A 24,091-nucleotide genomic window follows, 5' to 3' on the forward strand; every position below is an offset into this window, starting at 1 on the left:
TGCAGGCTGGATTTTATTCTAATTCATTATTTTTCCTAATTTCTTCAATTTACTATCAAGTCCACAAGCTGCATCTAATTATCTGGGCATATATAATTACACCCTTCCACTTATGTCACAGCATTCATTTCATAATCAATGTTGTTTGAATGATGAAGGCCTCCTTGCCGTTTGTCAAAGAATCCATATTTGAAAATTCTATTAGAATTGTTCTTTAAATATAAAGTCATAGTCTATTAATAAAGGCTACTCAAAATCTACAAGATGCTTCTAAATACCAACCACACTCTGGCATTGCACCAAAAGATGCTTACATTTCTCTAGTGCTTTCCACGAAATCAGCAGCATCAGGGGTAGGGATTAAGCTTTTAAGATACTATAAAATTCTCTAATAAACCCTACAAATTACCATTTTGGGGAGTGGAGGAAAAAGGTTTATCTTCCGCAACATGTGAGACTTTAGGGAAAAATATTAAGCATTGTGTTTCCTTTACTTTAGCACGCTGCTTTAGCACACTGTATTTTATCTATTATCTCCCACAACAGATCTAATCTTTATTTTCCTTAATTCATTGTATAATGTCTCAGAGGGATTTCTGAGAAAGATAGAAGAGCTTTCTCTAATCAAAATATGCTTGCTACGATAGATACCACAATGACACGTGGACCAACATTTTTCTCTAGGATTGACCCAGCTGAATGTATTGCCACCGAAACGCCTTAAATTATATATTTACAATTATATCCAACAGATATTACTGGCAATTGAATTTATACCCTTCCAATACCCAATGGCCCCCTTATTTGGAAAAAAGCAGTGTAGTTTTCATTGTGCAATCCTATTTATTCATTTAAATTCATATGTCTTCCTATATCGCTATAGTGACGGTGGGCTATTAACAAGTTATAACACCATTGAAAATGACAAACGAAAAGCAATATACACACAAACATAATAAACTTAAAAGTTTGCCTCGCTAAATTGTAGGTAAGTAAATACAGGATTTCATTTTAAATCTATATACCGAAATTGGTACGGGGTCACTGAAGTAATCTTTAATATATATGCTATTTCTTTCTTTAGTTATCTTATTTGTCAACAGTTTCTCCTTTGATTTTAGTGCAAGGTTAGACCAAGTCTTCTGGCTGACATAGAGATCAAGGCTAGTCACAAAATAGCCATTTTCACAAGTTGTCAATGCCATCTTGTCGTCCCCCCCCCCCCAAAAAAAATACTTTCTTCACCTTCAGTTTTCCTTTTTTGATTTTTTTGGACAAGTTGCTAAGCTACCAAATGAAACATTGGGCTATTCTCTTGAGTCCCATGGATCCAGATAAATTCTTGAAATACGGGTATTGCTAAAAGATATTCCTTTGTTTTGCTAATTTTCCATTTATTTTATCTCTTGATGTAAAGAATGCTTTAAAACAGTGTTTCTCAACCTTGGCAACTTGAAGATGTCTGGACTTCCAACTCCCAGAATTCCCCAGCCAGCATTTGCTGGCTGGGGAATTCTGGGAGTTGAAGTCCGGACATCTTCAAGTTGCCAAGGTTGAGAAACACTGCTTTAATAAATGGAGTCTGAGGGTCACTATAGAAGCTGATGCCCTTTCTGTGTTTCTATTGATTGCTGCTCACATTCCTAGAATCTAATTCCCACTAACTAGCGGTACAACATTTTCTCTGTGAGGCCCATGTTCTTTGGGGGGTTGCTATCTCACAGGTACCCATATCTGATGGCACAAGAGGAATCTTGCTTTCATCTGGGGTTTATCTTTACCACTACCCTAATATTTAACATGTTTTTCTAATGATAATGAAAACATGGATGATGTGGGAGGTTGGATTAATAGCGTCTGAAAGGATTCTTAAACTGGTGGTTCCAGTTAGAAGCTATGATTTTTAAACAATTATTTGATTGCATGGATTTTGGGGGAGTTGGAGTGCAAAATGACATGAATTAATGTATGTATGTATATATGTATATGTATATGTATATGAGGGGTGGGTTCCTGCCAGTTCTAATCCCTTCTATAGAAGAGGTTCCACAAATCTACAGTGCCGTTTAGAACCGGTTCCAGCTCCCTTCCCCCCGCCCGTCCGCACATCATCAAGATGAAGAGCGAGAGGAGGAATTCTGGGAGTTGAAGTCCACAAGTCTTAAAGCTGTCAAGTTTGAACACCCCTGGAGTTTTTTTTGTCTAAAGTGTTAGTGGTGCGAGGGTCTTGTAACTTGACAGCTTTAAGACTTGCGTGCTTCAAATGCCAGAGTTCCTGAGCCAACATTTTGGTTGCTAAGCAAGAGCGTTGTTAAGTGAGTTTCACCACATTTTACAAGTTGGCCACACCCACACAGTCACATGGCCAGCAAGCCACTCCCACCTGGTCACATGGCCGGCAAGCCACTCCCACAAAACAGGCCACAGCTACAGAAGAGGTTCTAAAAATTTTTGAAACCCACCACTTATGCAAGCCACTCCCACCTGGTCACATGGCTGGCAAGCCACTCCCACAAAACAGGCCACACCTACAGAAGAGGTTCTAAAAAATTTTGAAACCCACCACTTATGTATATGTATATGTACATTAATTCATGTCATTTTGCACCCCAACTCCCCCAAAATCCATGCAATCAAATAATTGTTTAAAAATCAAAGCTCCATTCCAAGCACCATTCACTATTCTGTAATATTCTTGAGGCTTCTTCATAAAATCCCCTGGTTACTGATTTTTTTTATTTTTTATTTTGCCTTGGACTAAATATTTCAGAAGCACCTATATAAAAGCATTAAGGGAAAAAATATTTAGCCACTGCAGCATATTGAGCAATTAATATGCGAGGGAACTATGCCTTTGTATGTTACATACAATTTATATACAGAGGGGTGAAATGCTATCTGTTTGGGCTGGTTCGCCTCAACCGGTAGTAAAAAAATAGTAAAAAAAGAAATAGTTCTGATGATCAGCTGCGCGACAGTCAGCTGTGCTGCATGATTTATATTCGCTAGAAAGTAGGAAATCCTGCTTTCTAGAGAATCTAAATCGCACAGCTATTATCTCCCTCCCCCCCACTGTTCTATTTACCATTGCAGACTCAGAAGAGGCTTCTTAGCTCCTGTGGTGCATATGTGCTCACAAAGCAAATCAGTAGCAGACTTCAGAGCATTTCACCCCATTTATATACACTTAAGGGCCACTGTGAGATAACATATTTGCTCCAATATTTAATTAATTTAGAACTCTCCGGCAACTTTAAAACTTCCAGGATTCCTCAGCCAGCCATGCTTGGAGTTGCCAAGTTTGGAGATCCGTGATTTAGAATATAAATCATAGATGGAAGTTAGTTGAAAGTGAAGTTATAAATGACATCTGAATCCTTCTATTTTTTTACAAAATAAAATAGTACCTAATCAATGGCTTGGAATGCAATTAATTTAGAGTGTAGTTGCTACAGTAGATTGCTAGCCGGAACTAAACATTCCCATCACATTCAGTAACCAAAATTCACTTGAGTGTAAGCTCCAAAGTGAGATTGCTTGGAATTAAAAAAAATATCCTCAGCTTCTCCTAAAATCAAAGGAGAAAAAGCTTTGGAAATCTCTACCATGCCCATTTGAATGCCTTGGCTTCATCCACTAGTTGTAGCTTTCATTCACCAAAAAAGTTAAGTATGGGTACCAGCTACAAGGTTGCGGTGGTAAGGAGTAGTAATAGTTACCATGGGTTGGATAAACAAGCCTGGGGATGTGGATCACATGCAACATCAGCTGTATACAATTCATTAGAAATTAAAGCAGGTTTTTGTCGTATTACTATGCAGATGATCTGAGAATTTGCAGATAAGAGATTCCATATATTCTTTTTTTTTGTTTGAATAAATTTTTATTTTAAACACATAAGCACATCAACAGAAACAAACACATAACTTAAAAACAACATAGGAACAAGAAGTTCCATCATATATCATATCGCAGTTCTGAATCGGTTTCTTTGCAGTTAGTGTTTTCCCTACTATACATTTCTATCTTGCGTTCATAGTCTCCTTGTTCGTTATCCATTTTTATGTACAATTCTTTATTTAATTATACTTAGCTACTTATGACCAAATATTATTTACCTATATTATGCTTTATATTTTTACTGTCATTTATTCTTTTACATACAGTTATAGGTATACATTCACATTATTATTCTTTTTCTTTGCCATTCTTATATTATTATTATTATTCCATTTGAAAGGTTATAAGGTATAGTTTGAAATGTTTTGTTTACCATCCTTCGCACCTGCTATGACACCACCATGTTTTCTCTTTCTTTTCTTTTCTCCCTCCCTTCCTTCTCTACTTCCTTCCTCCTCTCCATCCCCTTCTTCCTTCCCTTACCTCTTCCCTACTCCTACCCTTTTTCTTCTCCTTCCTACCTTCTCTTTCTTTTTCTTCCTCCCTCCTTCTTTTTCTCTCCCTTCCACCCACCTCTCCTTACCTCTTTTTTCTTCCCTTACCTCTCCTCCACACTTCTTCTAGCTCTCCTACTATCTCTCCTTCTCTTCCTCTCTCTTCTACCCTCCACTCCTTTCCATTCCTTCGTCCCTCCATTCTCTACTTCCTTCCTCCCCTCCTTTCCTTCCTTCTTCCCTTCCTTTCTTTTTCTATTGTTCCATATATTCTATCTGCATAATGTGTTCTGTAGTATTTCTCACAAGAACAAATGTTTCTGCCGTTATTAATTGACAAAAGCTATTGCCTTAAATGGACTATTAGACTCTGAAATGCAAGGCAGAAAAATGGGAGTAGTAGTAAATGCGTAAGAGAGCTGTTGAGAATGCTTGTTGATGTATTTTGTCTGTTGCTTGTCTCCATATTTGGGTTTCTACATTATGGTAATGGTGTTTAAATAAAGAGAAGGAAGGTTGCTGAATATTTTATTGCCTCAAAAGCCATTTGGGTAGTTATGGTAAAACAAAGCCACATAATTACAGAAAACTGCTTTTATGGGGGGATTGGTTGGCTGGTTGGTTTAACCTCCCCCCCCTCAAATAACTAGATACCACTTTTTTGATGATGTAGACCAGTGGTTCCCAAACTTGGCAACTTTAAGACTTGTGGACTTCAACTCCCAGAATTCTCCAGCCAGCAGAGCTCTGCTGGCTGGAGAATTCTGGGCGTTGAAGTCCACAAGTCTTAAAGTTGCCAAGTTTGGGAACCACTGATGTAGACAATAATCAACAACATAATCCTCAAATCAGAAAGCCTTAGACTTATTGAAGGAATTTTGATTTCCATTTTGGTTTTAGAAAGAGAAATATATTTGGATCAACTTTATCATGGTTCATTCCAACATGTTACATTTGCAACGAACTTTTTAAAATTTAGAAAATCCAAGGATTTTGTTTATTTTCTGAAACAATTTTTGTCCCGTGTGCGCTTTTGTATATTAAAAAAAAGAAAATGGTTAATCCTCCATTCTCTGCTCTTATAGATTTTTTAGGTATATAACCATACTCCAATGAGTCCTTTAGAAACAATGTAATTTCCATAACTTTTTAGGTGGAATTTTCAGAGTTGCAGAATCGAGAGTGTGGGGACAGCCTTGAGATACATAAAATGTTTGGCAAGCTGAGAATTCCAGCTCATCAACAGTTTTTAAATCTGTCTGCAGTAGTTAGATAACTGCAATCTATTTATTTTCTCCATCTTAACATCTTTAAGCATACCATGAGACCTGTGGGTTACCCCAAAGGTAAGGACACAATACAAAATTTAAGAATATAAAATTGTAGCTGTCCAAGGTGCTTAAGGTCTACAGCCTCATGCTGGATACGAGAGCAAAAGAGCCTTAAGTTTTTTTTTTTTCAATTTTCTGCATCTGTTTCTCAGTCACGCTGGTAAACGTTGAACATGTGTTGAGGAAGAACATATGGCTACTTAAGAGAAAGATGCCCAATGCCGTTTACTTCTTCCCACTTGTGGATCTAGTCACTCATGGAGGAAAGGAGAGATGAATTTGTCCTCTTTCTTTTTTAGTACTGATTTCTGTTGCTTCGTTTTTCTGATGTTGCATTTAATGTTTACTGTAAATGCAATGGATAATCTTAAAAGATATGATTAATTTCTGTAGATGTTGTAAAATCTGATTATATTCTGTTCAACGTTAGTAGTTTTGTCATCAGCTTTTCCTCCATCCTGAAGCTGGAGCTTTATCTTAAGAACCATCTCAGAAAGATTCTTCCCTGAATTGGACATCATCATTCTTTTTCTCTTTTCAGGTACCCCATTTAGTGACCATAATTAGGACTGGCAACTTGATAAGTGAAACCATGACTATATCTACCGTTTGACTTCAGCTGTACAGACCAGCAAAGGGCATAAATGCAAGGATTGTTCACAAAGTAATTTTTCCATCACTACTCTAAATGCAAACAGTTGCTGTACGAGGCAGTCACCTGTACTTTTAACACATTATATGATATATTAAGCTTCAGGCTTTGATCCATCAGGTACCATCTTTTAATGGCTCCAGCCTCTACAGTTCAATGCCAGTCAGGGCCAGATAATAATTACAAAGAGCGACTATGGATTGGGTTTCTTAAGAAAAAAGAAAATGTAAACGATCTTGTTTACAATCCTCCGCGAGCTGCACTGGCTACCGATCGGTCTCCGGATACGCTTCAAAGTGCTAGTCGTAACTTATAAAGCCCTTCATGGTATTGGACCTGGGTACTTGAGAGACCGCCTGCTGCCAATTACCTCCCATAGACCCGTTAGATCGCACAGGGTCGGCCTCCTCCGGGTTCCGTCTACCAGCCAATGCCATCTGGCTACTACCCGGGGGAGGGCCTTCTCTGTAGCAGCTCCGGCCCTTTGGAATGAACTCCCCACGGAGATTCGGACCCTCACCTCTCTCCAGGCCTTCCAGAAAGCCGTCAAAACCTGGCTGTGCCGGCAGGCCTGGGGTTGATGAGCTCCCCTCCCCTCTCGACTTGTATGGCTGTATGACTCTTGTGTATTTTAATTACGTGTATTGTCTTTGTATCCTCTTTTCCCCTTGAGTTGTTCGCCGCCCTGAGTCCCTCCCGGAGAAGGGCGGCATACAAATAAACTAAATCTTAATCTTAATCTTTAATAGCTGATAGCTTTGAATAGTAATACTAATTCAATACTTTGAATACTACACACTTGTCCAATAAAGAACTATTCCTACCCTACCATACTCCACTCCACTCCATTCTACTCTACTCTTTAACATGACTTTCACTAAAATGTTCTCACTCGCATACTAGTAAACTGTGTTAAAGTGGTTAGTAGTTACTGAAAGAATGCTAAAAGGTAAATTCTAGCATTCTGAGTGGAATAGGGGCTCTGCCCTGGTTTTAGTATTGTAGGGATAGAGAGAACTGTCATTAAATATCCTGGTGACCCAAACTGAAAAGAAGATTACCTTTGGGGGGGAAAAGTGAGATTCAAGATTATCTTGATGCTGAGAATTGGGCAAAATTTGCAAAACAAATTTCACAGAGATAATTCAGGTCTACATTGATCTGGGAAAAATCAATGTGGAAATACAAGATGACTTGACAGCAGCGTATACAAATCTGACCCAAAGGTTTTAACAACTAAATATGAATTAATGGGTGATCCAGCAGCTAAAAAGATTAAAGTATCCTAGGCTACATCAAATAGTATGGTGTTGAGAAGCTGTTACACTGCTCAGCTGTAGGTATTTGCTCAGCTGGAGTATTGTGTCTAGTTCTAGCATAATACAACATATTCATCTAGGGGAGAATTACAAAGATGTAAAGGGCTGATGCTCTAATATAATCAAGAAAGCTTTAGAAGAGCTTTCTTGAAAGAACTTGGATGATTAAGAGATGAAATAAGCACTACTTTAAAATATTTGAAAAGCTTCTGCATGGAGAATACATTGATTTTTTTATAAATCTAAAAGGAAGAAAAATCTCAGTTGAAAGATTCAAATTATAGTAAAAAGAATTGGAACCAAGAATTTTCTGATGGTACACATTTTTTTAATAGAGGAATACAATGTTCTGGGAGGTGGTGGATTTTCTCTCATTAACAGTTTTTAAGTAGAGGTTGTATAGCTTACTTACTGAATACAGTAAGAGTAGGCTTACTACATCAGCAAAGGGTGGGAATAGATTATCCTTCCAACACTGCATCCCTGATGAATTGGATAGATTTATAATATACTCCAGAAGTGCTAAGAACCTTTTTTTTTTAGACTAGGAAATTAAGAAGCCCAATTATAGTTTCTGTTTATTGGACAATCTTCTCCCTGTCTTCAAATAGTGACTGGCAATGAATAACATTTATCAATTTCTCTTTATGCTGTAGCAGCTGTGCTGCATTATTTATCTTGAGGGATCTTTTGTTCAGCACTGGCTTTCATATTAATAACAGCTCTTCTTTTGCTTCTCCTTAGGCTTGTGTGTGTGTGTCTGTTTCCTGCTGTGCTGTGTGCCTTTGTTGTGAGAATACAATAGCATTTAGTATGAACTTCTCTCCCCCCACTCTTTAAGAGTCAACTTTGATTTAATAAGGTTGGTTCTAAAGCACTGAACCACTAAACTGAATACCTGTCTGCATAAAACCAATTCTCAAAAAACAGAAGCATATTAATGATGTTTGATGCTGCCATAAACCAAATAAAGATAAGATTGAAGACAGTAGCGATTATACGGCAAAAGTAACAGCTCAACTACCAGTTCACTTTGAATGAACTAGTGTAACAATTAACATTTTAATCTCTGTATGGATACAGAGGCAATTTTCCATCACACTGCAACCATAATTTAGTACAAGAATAATTTAGGCATTACACCTCGGATATTGTTAAATTGCCACTCCCAATGGCCTGGTGAAGTATGTTAGAAAACGTAGGCTATTACCATCTGAAGGAATCTAAATCGAGCAACTAAATCTATCAGCTGTGGTAAACGGAGCAACATTTCTTATTCAGTAGCTGAGATTTTGAATAGGCACATTGGAACTCTTCTGTATTAAAAAAAAAAGGTTAGATGATACTTTATAAAAGTTGTATCATAGTTCGTCGCACTGATTTAACATAAAAAGTCCGCATGTGGACTATTGTGTGCTGTATTTGGGGCTGCCCTTGAAGACCATTCAGAAATGTCAGCTGATCCAGAATTTGGGAGCACAAGAAGTTATGGGCATGCTGTGGTATGCCTGCAAAATGTTTCTGCTTTGTAAACAGCCCAATTACCAGTAGGTTTCCAGGTACAATTCAAAAGGCTGGTTAGGGGCCTTGTTATCTGAAGAACAACCTATCTTCATTAGTTTCCTCCCTAAGTTCTGAGAAAGTACTCAAGGTACTAATTATGACCTTTAAAGCGCTCCATGGCTTAGGCCCAGGGTACCTGCGAGACCACCTACTACCACTACCGGTGGTAGCCTCCCATCGTCCAGTGTGATCCCACAGAGTTGGCCTCCTCAATGTGCCGTCGGCCAGACAGTGTTGGCTAGTGACCCCCAGGGGGGAGAGCCTTCTCTGTGGGAGCGCCTTCCCGCTGGAATGAGCTGCCCCCGGAGCTTCATATAATCCCCGACCTCCGGTCCTTCCGACGTGCCCTAAAATGTTGGCTTTTCCAGCAAGCCAGCCTAGCCTGGACAAAACAAAACAAATTATTGATCACTGTTAATTTTAATTCGAATTAAAAAAGTTGTCATTGTCAATTTTAATTGGGTTTGGGATATCCTATCTAATTTTTTTTTTAAGTTTTGTATTATGTGTTTCTTTTAATGTTGTACGCCGTCCTGAGTCCTTGGGAGAAGGGAAGCATATAAATCAAATAAACCTAAAGCTGAGAAGTGGTCGTGCTGAGTCTCATCAATTAAACATGGAACCCTAAAAGTAGAGTTTTTCAGTTGTGGCACCTGTCCTCTAAAACTGTATTGTTAAGATTTGGATAGCCCCAACTCTGTTCTCTTTTAAATAAATCTTAAAGACTTGTTTCTTCCCTTAGCGTGGGAAGTCTTTATGAGGCCTTCTTATGTCTGTTCAATGGGATGGCCATTTTTTCTGCTCGTTTTGTTTCTTCGATTTTCAATTTATATTTTTTTCCCCAGAATTATTGAGAAATTGGGTGACTTTAGAAACGAGAAACTCCCTCACACACATATCCTTCCACTTTTCTACATTTCAGTTTGGTTTTCTTTAGATGTTCTCATTGTAACTACCTAGAGCAGTGTTTCTCAACCTTGGCAACTTGAAGATGTCTGGACTTCAACTCCCAGAATTCCCCAGCCAGCGAATGCTGGCTGGGGAATTCTGGGAGTTGAAATCCAGACATCTTCAAGTTGCCAAGGTTGAGAAACACTGACCTAGAGTCTGAATGTGCCAGTCAGCTTAGTAATATGGAAGACAGCTGGATTCAACTAATTCAGAATTGTTTTATATCCCAATTGACTAGAATGGGTAATCCACACAAGGTCCCACTGTTTTCTATGCACTTCAAAAGTAATTTTTTCACAGACTTTGGTTATTATCAGTTTGAAAAGAATCCTGCTTCTTCACCCTAAAGATGGCCATTTTAAGCTATCTCCGTGCATGTCTCCTTGATAATTTTTTCTGCATTACAGATATTTTGTGTGGATTCCTCTCTGTCAGGATTGGGAAATATAAAATTCAGAGCGTTGTGCAGGGGAAAAAAAACATAATCACCTTTATATTGCATACCCTATTTGGCTAATGTACATTACATTGCATATTTTTCTATTACTAACATGACTTTTAAGAACTTGATAGATTTACTCAGCTTCCTACTTACAATATATTCCTGTATGCTAAGGATGTCCAAGAGTGTTTTTTTAAAAAATAGTTTTTATTAAACATTATTACCTTTAAAAACAGAAAGAAAAACAACAACAACATAAGAAAAGACAAAAGATACATAGCAATAAGCGTAAAACATACAGATACAAATACAATTTTAAACATACATTTAAACATTTATTCAGCTTCCTACTTACAATATATTCCTGTGTGCTAAGGATGTCCAAGAGTGTTTTATTACCCAGTAGTAATTTTTTGTTAGGAACCTGAAAAATACTGTAATTTGGACTTTGAAATCATAAGATTAAAAAAGACATTGATATTTTCTTTCCTCTTAATTAGCATTCTGTTGTCTCGTATTTGAACATAATAATACACTTTTAACTTATTATTTCTTTTTAAAAAAAACAACAACGTAGCATTCTTCGTATCCTGCCAGTAACCAAGAGGCTAATGGGAGCAAGTTGTGGTTTATTCAAGCTAGACATCATCACCCCTGTTGTTCAGATTGCAATCTTGCTATCTTGGGATTGGGCTGGCAGGGGATGGGGGGGTGCAGGGAAGGAAGTGTTTCTCTGTTGGAAGCTTGCTAGCTTACTTACACTTTTTCCATGATTGGGCCCACCTTCCCCTCCCCTTTCCCTTCTAAGGGGAGGTGAGTTTGATGAGGTGCCTTTCTATTTCTGAGACAGAAGGCAGGCCTTGACCAGCTGGTATCTTGAACTGACACAGGTGCGGAGACTGCAGGGGGTGGGATCCGAGAATAATTGCATGTTTTCTCAAAGCATCGGGCCTCGCCCAAAAGGGGGCTTGCGGAAATAGTTCTTTATGGAAAATTAATGACAAGGCTTAAAGCCTGTCAGGATCACTGTGGTCATCCGACAAGGAGTAATGCCTTACAGGGACAGCTCCCCTCCTGTCTTCTCCACAGGATATCAGCTGACCCAAGACAGCCTCGTATCATCTGGAGACTTCACAAGGCCTGTGGCTGGTTTTTAGTGTTCTTTGAAAATCTTTTTTTTCCATCTAACGCTTGCTAACCAAAGGTTCATGGTCTTTGCATTTAAAACCTCCTGGTTTCCTCTTCTAAGGATACATCAAGATACAGAGTGATTGTTACTTCTGTTGTGACAAGGAGAAATTCCGTGAAAGTATACTGAAGCTTGGAGAAAACGATAACATGATGCTTATTATTTATTCACTTGGCTGTTTAGGAGGTGGGGAATCCTATGATTTGACTGAATTTTCTATTGTATATAATTTGGTTTAACTAAACATCGTGTGAAAGACTAATCTACGTAAATGGATAGTTACACGGTTTTAAATCTACTACTTGCCTGCGCTAATCTTAACATTTGCAGCCCTTTAGCGAACAGTTCAGACATCTCTGTATTTTATTGCCTCCTGATTTTATCCATTTGAAAGAATTTGCAAGCAGCTTGTATTTCCCAGTGATATAGTTGCATAGATGATCTGTGATATGTGTGAGAAAAACAACAATACTGTTCTTTGATACATTTGGAAGTCTTTGCATTATATTTTCCCCTGCAACACACATGACTAGTTATGTAAAAGGTTTTTTTTTAATCTACTTTGGTATGAAACTTGTGTGTTTGTGTGTGTGTGCGTAATAAGACAGGGCCTTATTTTCTTTTGACCCCCGAAATAAGCACCTGGCCTTATTTTCAGGGAGATCTTATTATTTTTGAGGTGCAGGAGACAGCGAGCGTGGTCACCTCATGGCTGCGGCTGTGTTGCAATATTTTCGGGGAGGGCTTATTTTAGCACATGCGCTCAAAAGCATGATTGGCCTTATTATCTGGGGTGGTCTTATTTTCAGGGAGACAGGGTACATATCAATGATGGAGAACCTTTTTTGGCTCGCATGCCAAAAGCGGGGGGAGCACAGGGAGGATTGTGCACGGGCGTGCCACACCCATAATGCTATGCGCACGACCCCAGCGTGCATGCGCGCAAGACCAGCGCTCCACCCCATTATTACGTGCTTTTTTTGCCCTCCCCAGGCTCCAGAGGCTTTATAGGAGCCTGGGGAGGGTGAAAACAGCCCTCTGGAGGCTTCAGGAGGTTCCCTGAAGCCCTGGAGTGTGAAAAACTGGCCCTATGGGCAAACCAGAAGTTCAGGAACCGAACTTCCGCTCGTAAGGCCGGTTTTAGCCCTCCGGAGCCTTCAGGGAACCGACTTCCGGTTTGTTCGTATGATCATTTTTTTGCCCTCCGGAGCCTTCAGGGAAGCCACCTGAAGGCTCTGGAGGGCTCAAACTGGCCCTACGAGCAAACCCAAAGTATGTTCCTTATGCTCCTGTTTGCCCGTAGGGACGGTTTTTCGTGCTCCGGAGGCTTCAAGGAAGCCTCCGGAGGGCGAAAAATGGCCTCAAAAGAAGACCAAAGTCAGCTGGCCAGCGTGCGCATGGGCCCTGACCAACTGACAGGGCAACGCCTCGCGTGCCCTGACAAATCGCTCCGCGTGCCACAGGAGGCACGCGTGTCATAGGTTCTTCATCACGGGTGTATATATTTATTTAATTACCCTGTGTGCCATAACGTGAATTACACGTTGTGTTTTGTATGTGTAGACTCAATCACAAATTAATTTCTTGGAGGTCTAGGAGCGTACAGATTTTATCAGTGCCCTGGTCATGTTTCAGTCTTGAGTTGTAGTCTGAATTAACTTGTAAAGAAAGTGTAGAGGTTTTATTATATATTTATTTCTCAGTTTATATTTATTGATTCATTTGAAACATTTATAACATTGCTGACTAGTAGGAATACCCAAAGTAGTTAACAAAATAAAGAGTTGAGAATTTTTTTTCAGAACTGGTCAAGGAGTGCTTGTGTAATGTTTGTGAATCACTTGATTGGCAAGTGATTGTTCTTACGGTTGCTAGGCAACTGGCAACCTGTGCTTTCAACCTCCTTCCTTTTTTTGCAAATATTTTTGCCCAATAGATTTGTACCTGGATTTTTAGATTCTACACATCAGAGCTGAATAGCCATTGGATTCTTATTCTATGGAAGAAGTCGTTTCTGTAGTGTTTGCTGCAGAAACTTTTGTCTTAGGTGGCGCAGTGGTTAAATGCAGCACTGCAGGTTACTTCAGCTGACTGCAGTTCTGCAGTTTGGCTGTTCAAATCTCACCGGCTCAAGGTTGACTCAGCCTTCCATCCTTCCGAGGTGGGTAAAATGAGGACCCAGATTGTTGTTGGGGGCGATATGCTGACTCTGTAAACCACTTAGAGAGGGCTGAAAGCCCTATGAAGCGGTATATAAGTCTAACTGCTATTTATTTGCTTTTCTATTATCTCTGACTGTGGCAGCTGGCTTTATTCAGACACTCTTTTCTTCTTGGTAATGGTTGCAGTTGGGTTTGACTGCCCAGTGATGGCTCCTTTCTCCTTTTGTTTCTACAGACATGCCTTGAGCTGGAACGCTACCTTCAAACAGAACCCAGGAAGAACCCAGAAAGCTTTGTGGAGGACCTGGACTGTTTTTTTCATACTTCTGCTCACGGCACAGAAGACAGCATTCATCCATTGGACCCACTCTTGTTACCTGTAGATATGAGTACCTGTGACAAAAATGCCAACATGGACATTATTCTCTCGAGGGACAAACTATTGTCTGAGACTTGTCTCAGCCTGCAACCTACCAGCTCCTCTACAGAGGGCTATGCTGCTGTCAACCAGGCCCAACTCAACGCAGTGACCTCACTAACACCTCCTTCCTCTCCTGAACTCAGCCGCCATCTTGGAAAAACCTCACAAACTATCTCTGCAGTTGATGGCACAGTTACACTGAAATTAGTGACAAAGAAATCCACCCTCAGCTCTGTAAAGGTTGGTGTAATAGCACCAGCTAACACAACAAAGTGCGCACTCAGTGACAGTGAACAAGGAGGATTAGGGGCTGACGCATCCCCGGAAAACAAGAAGAGGGTTCATCGTTGTCAGTTCAATGGGTGCCGTAAAGTATATACAAAGAGCTCACACTTAAAAGCGCACCAGAGGACTCACACAGGTACTGGCGTTAGATGCTTGGCTGTCTTTAACCACACTTATGCCTTTTGTTTATTATTTGTCTTGTTCAGAAATGAAGCTTTAGAGGATAAGAGTTACAGGCTTGGTATAAAAAGTTGGGTTGGAACATTGGGTTCCATACTATGTCAAGGAGTTTGAGAATTTTTCTATTGCACAATGAAAATGCTAAATTGTATGTATGGCTCTATAATTCCTATATGAATAACATTTTCTTGGAATTTTGAAGATTACTGAGAGTACAAATAATCATACATCATACCGTGTTTTATTGCTATATTATTTTACTTTTGTTTAAACTTCATTTTTATTTCCTTGTTTCTTATGGTTATGAGCTGCTTAAAGTAGCCCATAGTGAGATAGGCAGCAAATAAGTAGTAGTAGTAGTAGTAGTAGTAGTAGTAGTAGTAGTAGTAGTAGTAGTAGTAAGTAGTAGTAATACTTGACATGGAAAGTTTTCATTAGGGGGATTGTGTTTAGCTATTTGAGGAAGTTAAATTACATTCCTTGGGCACTAGTATAATTCTCTCCTTTTAAACAGATTAAGATTAATGCTCCTAGAGATCCTATCAATGAGGGGTGATGGTCTTTATGTCACAGCTGCTTTATAATTCTACTGGTTATTTGGTGGAATGCAATTGTGTTTAGAAACGAAGACCAGATTTTTATTAGTTTTGTTGATAGCTACCCTGCCAGCCTGTTCAAAGAATTATGATTCACTGTAGATCAAGCCACATTCATGAGAGCCTGCTTCTGGCCTTCAAATGGATCATAGTTTTAGCACATAAGCATTTCAGTTCTCCCTACTTGTGGGGAGAAAAAAATCCCTCACCTATATTTACTCATACCAAAAGGTAAATTATTACTGTTAATTTTACATTATTATTACTGATTTTACTGATTATACTGATCGCGACTTAGGACCTGATTATGTTAGGGTCAGCCTGTTTTTCTTTCTGCCACCCGATCCCCTCAATTGAATATCATCTTGTGGGATCAAGGAAGCATGCCTTCTGGAACGATCTCCCCGTGGAGATCCGGACCCTCGCCACCCTTCAGCCTTTCCGCAAAGCCGTTAAAACCTGGCTGTTCCGGCAGGCCTGGGGCTGATGAGTTCCCGGCCCCACTCGAATTGTTGCGGCTGTTGATGAGTTTTTTAATCTGTTTTTTTGTATTTGTCTTGTCTTTTTGTTTTTTGTATTTCCCCTTTTCCCTATTTAGTTTGTTAGCCGCCCTGAGTCCCCTCGGGGAATAGGGCGGCATACAAGTTTAATAAAACTAAACTAAACTAAACTCCATTGCACCTCCTGCCCTCTGGAAATGTTCCCAGATGCTTATACTCCCGGGGTTCTGGAAGGCCCTTTTAAATCCTGGCTCTCTTCCCAACCCTAGATTTAATATGCTTGTGGGGGCCGCGTCCCATTTTATTGTTATCGTTACGTCTGATTTTATTCTAGGCTGTCAGTTTCATTTTATTCCAGTGACAGTCTACTTGAGTTGGGTGGCCATAACAAATCTAAACAAATAAATCTAATGAATATGTGTGAAACATATTCGACTTCAAACAGTTTTATTTAGAGACAGCTTTGTAGGAATAAATCACCGTTCTTGGTGTTTTCCTATATTACAGAGAAAGAATGTTTGATTAAAGTTACCTCAGCTGAACAGATTTTTGAAAATAGGTATTCTAGTCAAAACTGAGAATTCTTTCTACTCTATTCCCTTTACATTATACATGTATCACATTTGAACCAATTTCTGATGTCCACATAAGCATGTAAGATCCTCAAGAAATCCTTGCTAAGTGCAAAGGGGTTGCCTGTTTGAAATACCTTCCTATGTAGACATATCTAGAAACTCAGAATCTTTCTCTATGCTTAACATGGTGATAGTTGTGTATTTTGATAGAACAAAGTTTGATTAATTCTGGTTAACATCAGTGAACCAAAGTTAATTAACCATTCCTCATTTACAATCTGAATAGTCACCTGGTCAAAAAAAAACCTATATTCTGAGACCTTAACTGGATATATATAGAGCCGAGGTGGCGCAGTGGTTAAATGCAGCACTGCAGGCTACTTCAGCTGACTGCAGTTCTGCAGTTCGGCTGTTCAAATCTCACCGGCTCAGGGTTGACTCAGCCTTCCATCCTTCCGAGGTGGGTGAAATGAGGACCCAGATTCTTGTTGGGGGCAATATGCTGACTCTGTAAACCGCTTAGAGAGGGCTGGAAGCCCTATGAAGCGGTATATAAGTCTAACTGCTATTGCTATTGCTATATATGCTGTGAAATACTTCTCTCTGAAAAATTAAAGTCTTTTAATTAGAAATATCTATACTAAAACTCTTGTTAAGGGCTGCAACTGGTGAAACATTAAATCACAGAGCAACAGTTTTAGAATAGAGGTAACTCAAATGGGCTATTTGCAAAAAATATATATTCAAAATCCAGGAGCATGACTCCTGAGGGAATGAGATTTGGGGAAGTTATGGCTTCTTCAGTTAAACCTGGTCTCTGTTGGAGACTAGATACTGAGTTGGGTGGATTCAGATTCTTACCCCAAACAGCTGTGCTTATGTTTACATGGTTTCCTCCTTTCAGTTCATGCTGCCTTATCTCTCTAAACAATAATGTCGCTTTATTTATGCAAGCAGACGGTTGAACTGGCTCCAGAAACCCCAAGAGGAAAAATATTTTAGAGGTGGGATTTGGAAGTTTTGGTGTGTATTGTAAGAGTCCCAAGGCCAAGATTATAGGCATGGAAGCAGTTATTTTGTTGGATCCGTTGTCTTTGAACACAGGCCTGGTTGCTTGGAACTGTCCCTGCAAGGCACCATCAATTGTGAACAAGCTTCACCGTGCCAATGGCTACCAGCCATTTGGCTCTCTTGACTACTGAGCTGAAGGTCTAAAAAGTTTCTGATATTTAATTTTTCCCATTAGCTGCTTGTAGCTTGTAGAGCTAGATGCAGTAATTCAAACATAGCAATAGCAGTTAGCAATAGCAGTTAGACTTATATACCGCTTCATAGGGCTTTCAGCCCTCTTTAAGCGGTTTACAGAGTCAGCCTATCGCCCCCACAGTCTGGGTCCTCATTTCACCCACCTCGGAAGGATGGAAGGCTGAGTCAACCCTGAGCCAGTGAGATTAGAACCGCTGAACTGCAGATAACAGTCAGCTGAAGTGGCCTCTTCAGTACTGCACCCTAACCACTGCGCCACATGAGGTGACAAGGTAGCGAAACTCAATTAGATTTCACAAAAGCATGGGTTGACCACTAGTAATACCAGAACTAGTCCTGTTTTGCCAACACTTAACATTTCCATGCACAATAGTCTGTAGGGAAAGTGCTGGAAAAAGTCTGGGAAAATCTCAAGGAAAAAGCCACAGAACTTCATAGGCAAAATTGAAAGAAGACGCAATGATTTGGGAATCTCTGGAATGGCATAAAGTAAAAGGATGTATCGATTATTTGGGAGACAGAGACCTACATGCTGAGGAGTGCATCTTTTGCATGTGGAAAGTGGCAGCCTTAACCCAGAACACATAGCAATAGCAGTTAGACTTATATACCGCTTCATAGGGCTTTCAGCCCTCTTCTAAGCGGTTTACAGAGTCAGCATATCGCCCCCAACAACAATCCGGGTCCTCATTTTACCCACCTCGGAAGGATGGAAGGCTGAGTCAACCTTGAGCCGGTGAGATATGAACAGCCGAACTGCAGAACTGCAGTCAGCTGAAGTGGCCTGCAGTACTGCACTCTAACCACTGCGCCACCTCGGCTCAGTAGACATCTCCATTTATGGTTGAGGAAGACTCCTCTTTGAGACTCAATTTAGGACATTTCTTTGTAGATGTATTCCAATAGTTTCCTATGATTAATAGCAATAGCCCTTAGGTTTATATACTGCTTTACAGTGCTTTACAGCCCCAACAATTTGGGTCCTTCATTTCACCCACCTGGGAAGGATGGAAGGCTGAGTCAACCTTCAGCCTGGTGACGTTTGAACTCCCAAATTGCAGTCAGCAGAAGTAGCTCGCAGAAGCAGCCTGCGGTACTGCACTCTAATCACCATAGCTAATGTGATTTTGTCATATTAAAAAAATCTGAAATTTGTCTGGTAAAGTGAACCCTTTGCTACAGAAAGGAATTTAACTCAGAAATCACAAGAAGCTAATTTTCTTCCCCATAAGCTGAAAGATTTTTTTTTTAAAGAACTGGTGCTAATTGATGTTGCACCAAAGCCTTGCTGCTAAAAACAAATGTGTAAAGAGATGGATTCAGATTTTGGCCTGAAGTGAAATGGAGAAGTCACTTGGTATGTGGAAAGATATGTGTGAAAGAGAGCACTATGAGAAGGTGAGATGTGCAATTGGGAGAAAGCTTACCTATTTCTTAAGTTATATGAAGGATCTGTTATAAAATATATACTTAAGGAGGTGAGGGGGGGAAAAAAAACCTCAGCCTTAACACATTTGTGTGGCAAATAGTTCTGAAGGGATGACACTTTCACTTGTCGAAAGGGAAAGGGGATTTTTTCCCCCCCAGACCTATCTCAGCAAATGCCAGTGAGTTAAGTGACAGAAGGAGAATTAATTTAGATTGAACAACAGGAGGAGGAAGTGTATAAATTTGTCATTATCCAAGATTGGAAGCAGATGCTTTAAAGGAGAAAAAAAATTATATTAGAAATTAAATCTGATTTTTCCGTGGAAGGATTAGTCTGGCTCCAATCTTAATGTAATCATTAAACAAGAACTTGTAGGGAACAAATTTTCTTATTGCAGAATTTGATAGGGAAAAAAAAATCCCAATTAGGGCCTAGGCTTCTCTTATTCAGAATCAGCAAGTTGTGGTAGGAAATTGAAGAGACTGATATAATATAACTAAGAGAAATTTCCTGACAGAACAATTAATCAGTGGGACGGGTTGCCTCCAGATAGATGATGTAGTTGCTCCAACTCTAGAGGTTTTAAAGAAGAGATTGGACAAGCATTTGTCTGAAATGATACAGGATTTCCTGCCTAAGGGACAGGGGGTTATTCTGTTATTCTATTAATACAGTGTTTCTCAACCTTGGCAACTTGAAGATGTCTGGACTTCAACTCCAGACATCTTCAAGTTGCCAAGGTTGAGAAACACTGTATTAATAGGTAGAAGTAGTGGCTCTCCCTTTCACCATTTGGAAGGAGTGCTGGTCATTTCAGAAGGAAGATGGAGGATAGCAAAGAAAGGAATCTCATGCAACTATAGGAAAACCTACAGAGTTTGGATGATCCCAGTAAATATGTGGATATTGACAAAATGGTAGGGTTAGGATCTCTTAACAGGATAATGTTCTAAAGCTGAGATGAGAATGGAAGGAAATTGCATTAAGTGATAATATATGGAGCTATTCCACAGTATTAACTTGGCTTTTTTACTTTCTAAATAAAAAGCATGTTTCTGAAGCACATTTTCTAATGTTAAAGAGTAGTTCTCTTTCAGTTTTATTCACCCAGAGTAAAATGCCATGTTGCCTCATGAAAGAAGAAGGTTATATTTTATTTCTTCTCAACTCTTATTTCCTAAGAGCATTAATGAGGTGAGAAAAATCTAATTGACTACAGTGGTATCAAATAGCAATAGCAGTTAGACTTATATACCGCTTCATAGGGCTTTCAGCCCTCTCTAAGCGGTTTACAGAGTCAGCATATTACCCCCAACAACAATCTGGGTCCTCATTTTACCCACCTCGGAAGGATGGAAGGCTGAGTCAACCTTGAGCCGGTGAGATTTGAACAGCCGAACTGCAGAACTGCAGTCAGCTGAAGTGGCCTGCAGTGCTGCATTTAACCACTGCGCCACCTCGGCTCTTCTATCAAAGGGTTCCAGTGTATCCAATCTAGCACTGAATTATTCCCTGAATCCCACATTTTCCATTAAAGTTGTAAACATGGTTTTGAATTCTAAACAGGCCAAGCTGATACAAGACCTTTGCACTTTTAAAGTGTAGCTAAGTGATGATGTGGTACAATTGTTTTGATTGTATATTAAAAAATAAGGATTTTGGGCTACTACATAATGTATGTTTCAATGCCAAGACCATGTTACCTGTCCCCTTAACACGTGGGAATATTATGCATTGGTTTCAGTCATATGGATGCTACTGTTACCACTGCTGAAGTAAATGGGGTTAAACAAGGTGGAACATAATAGCATCAAGAATATGAAGCAAATAAACAAGAGTTTTGGATCTGATTTAAAGCATTTATATGACTGTAATCAACCCATGGCAAGTGGCAGCCTGTGTTAAGAAGATATGGCGTTACTATCAAGAGTCTCAAGGGTGAACCATCCAAGGGATGTGGGTCTGACATTTTGGCTTGCCTGGCTTGCATTGCGTGAAGAGGAATTGTCTTGGGCTACATATAAAATATATAACACAATGTATATAAATCATGTAATAATGTTAAAATATGATGATCTTACCGCATGGACATGACCAATCTAATGCATGGATACGATGCGTATGAATATCAGCTTCTATTGTAAGAACATATTGTAGAGGCAGATTTTCCCGTGACCCGTCAAAACCACGGTCCACTAAAGCGCACCCGATCAAAGCGCGTACGTGACGTCATCAGCAGCACGACAAATAAAATTAAAAATAAATTAAATTAAAATTAAATTAAAGCAAGCCGATTCACATAAAGGTAAGGGTTAGGGTTAGGGTTAGGGTTAGGGTTAGGGTTAGGGTTAGGGTTACGTTAAGCGTTAGGATTAGGTTTAGGGTTAGGTTAAGGGTTAGGTTTAGGGTTAGGTTAAGGGTTAGGCTTAGGGTTAGGCTTAGGGTTAGGTTTAGGGTTAGGTTTGGGGGGGTTAGGGTAAGGTTTTCACGTTAATTTTAAATTTACCGCTCACAGCGTGCCGTTTTCGTCGCGCTGTGATGACGTCACTTACGTGCTTTCGTTGAGCGCGCTTTAGTCTACCGCGTATTTGTGGTGGAACCGATTTTCCATGCTGCTGATGCTTTCAATTTAGCACCAGTTAGGGATTTTTTTTGTTTTTGTTATCCGGAGAAATAGTAATATGGCTTTAGTTTTGATGTGCAAGAATGAATAATAACATCTTTTTTTGGATGCAAACGCACAGAATGTTGGTGTTTTATTTGATGCCTACCAGAAATAGAAAAAACAACCCTTTCTGCCTATACGAATGAAATGCAACCGTTTTCCTGTGATCTGAGAAAAAACGTATTGAATTCAAACTGTGGTATCCTCATAACTCCTCAGTGGGTTTTTGCAGTTGTCATCCTGTCATACATATGGGGTTCCTAATGCTGAGTGAACTGGAAGCTAAATACTCTACAGATTTTTAAAAGTTTCCCGATCTCTCCTGGGACACAAAAAAAAATAGAGTCATTGAGTCAAAAGGGAGACAAGTAAATGGTTTGAATGCTGGTGGGGGAGGAATATGAAGAGAGAGAGAGAGAGGGAGAGAGAGAGAGAGAGAGAGAGAGAGAGAGAGAGGCAGGCAAACTTGTGTATCCTGTTGCTAGGAAACGTCAGCATTAAATACAGTGTGCTAATTGGCTAGCTTGTCAGTGCCTGGGTACCAGCTCGGGCCTGCTACACAGCTGTTTCTGCCGCCTGGTTGCTAAGCAACTACATCCTCTACCCCCTCTTTCCCTCCCTCCCTTTTGCTTCTGGCACCTAATTGTCTACTTTGGCTGCTGGGTACCAGTCTGGGCCTGCCGCTCTGCTTTTCTCCTTAGGGGTCGGAGATGGAAGTGGGGGGTGGTGGAGGATGTGTCAGCAATTAATGGAGCAGAAGTGCACATTCTACAGAAGGCTGGCACCTGTGTCCCCTAATCTCTCCCCACCCGCAAAAACCCTTCTGTTCTGAGCATCGTACATCAAGGTGCCTCCAGCTTCAGTTTTTGCTAAGCCCATAAGGATATATATATATTAAAATATATATATTGGAATTGAGAAACCTTTGTTCCTTTAAATGAGGATTTGCAGGGACAATTGAAGGATAACATCCCTTTTCTCAAGACACTTTTTGTCACTTGTCTTTTTTTATAAAAAAAAATTATTTCCATTTTCATAACACACACTCGCATGTATACTATACATAGCCCGTATCATATAGTATTAAATAATAATTACATCAGTTCCTCTTGTCAACAATGCCCAGAAAAATAAAAAACCCATTATAGCTCTTCTGCTCTCCATACACCTCTTTCTTCTACCACCCTCCAACTTTCTATCTTCCCTCCATCCTCCTTTCCTACTCTACTTCCCCTTCCTTTCTCCTTCTCCTCTCTCTACCATCCACTCCTCCTTATCTTCCTCATCTTCCCCCCTTACCCTCTCTCCTATCCCTCTCTTCCCATCTTTCTCTCTACATTCCACTCCTCCTTATCCTCCTCATCTTCCCCCCTTACCCTCTCTCCTATCCCTCTCTTCCCATCTTTCTTCTCCCTTCTGTTTCCCACTCCTCCTCTCATTGGTGTATTTCCGCTACATGTCAATATGCTTAATATATCCTAGTTTTAAAGAAAAAACAATAATAATAATAGTAATGAAAATATAATAGAGAAAACAGTATACATGTGGCTGGCACCTGTGTCCCCTAATCTCTCCCCACCCTCAAAAACCCTTCTGTTCTGAGCATCATACATCAAGGTGCCTCCAGCTTCAGTTTTTGCTAAGCCCATAAGGATATATATATTTTTAAAATATATATATATTGGAATTGAGAAACCTTTGTTCCTTTAAATGAGGATTTGCAGGGACAATTGAAGGATAATATCCCTTTTCTCAAGACACTTTTTGTCACTTATTTTCACGTTGTTGTTATTCATTGCTTTCTTGGCAGGGATGGGGGGAGAAAATAATGTTTTAAAATACAGCTCTGTGAAAAACTATTGAAAGTGCAACTAATTGGACTATTAAGAGGACAGGCTGAAAAAGAAAAAAAAAAACAAGGTGCGAGCACAGATGAAAAAGCAGCCAAGGTCATCTTGACGACCCTTTTGCTCAGGATGTATATTCCTACATCGTTCCTTGTATTGTCAATGTTCAAAATAGTAAAGAGTATCCTAATAGCTGTGAGATGGGAGCGTTGGATTAATGGCAGTTCAAGCCATGAGAATTTCCCATTGCAATCAGATATTCTACCCGGTATTGTTGAAATGTTGTTCTGATTCAGTAGCAAAGGCGGATATTGTTATTGTAAC

General features: G+C 39.7%; 1 protein-coding gene across 2 annotated transcripts in view; it reads left to right on the top strand.

The window, feature by feature from the left end:
- KLF7 (KLF transcription factor 7) overlaps positions 1–24,091 on the top strand; it is an 85,647-nt gene that overhangs the window by 30,478 nt on the left and 31,078 nt on the right. For both annotated transcript variants that reach the window (XM_087706759.1, XM_087706750.1), the window contains exon 2: positions 14,239–14,845. In XM_087706759.1, coding sequence (XP_087562885.1) covers positions 14,239–14,845 — 607 coding nt within the window. The remainder of the gene's footprint in view (positions 1–14,238; positions 14,846–24,091) is intronic.

Source organism: Thamnophis sirtalis, unplaced genomic scaffold, assembly GCF_051295495.1.
Source record: "Thamnophis sirtalis isolate CommonGarterSnake01/CBP01778 unplaced genomic scaffold, rThaSir2_p1.2 scaffold_1, whole genome shotgun sequence".
Classification (NCBI taxonomy): Eukaryota; Metazoa; Chordata; class Lepidosauria; order Squamata; family Natricidae; genus Thamnophis; species Thamnophis sirtalis.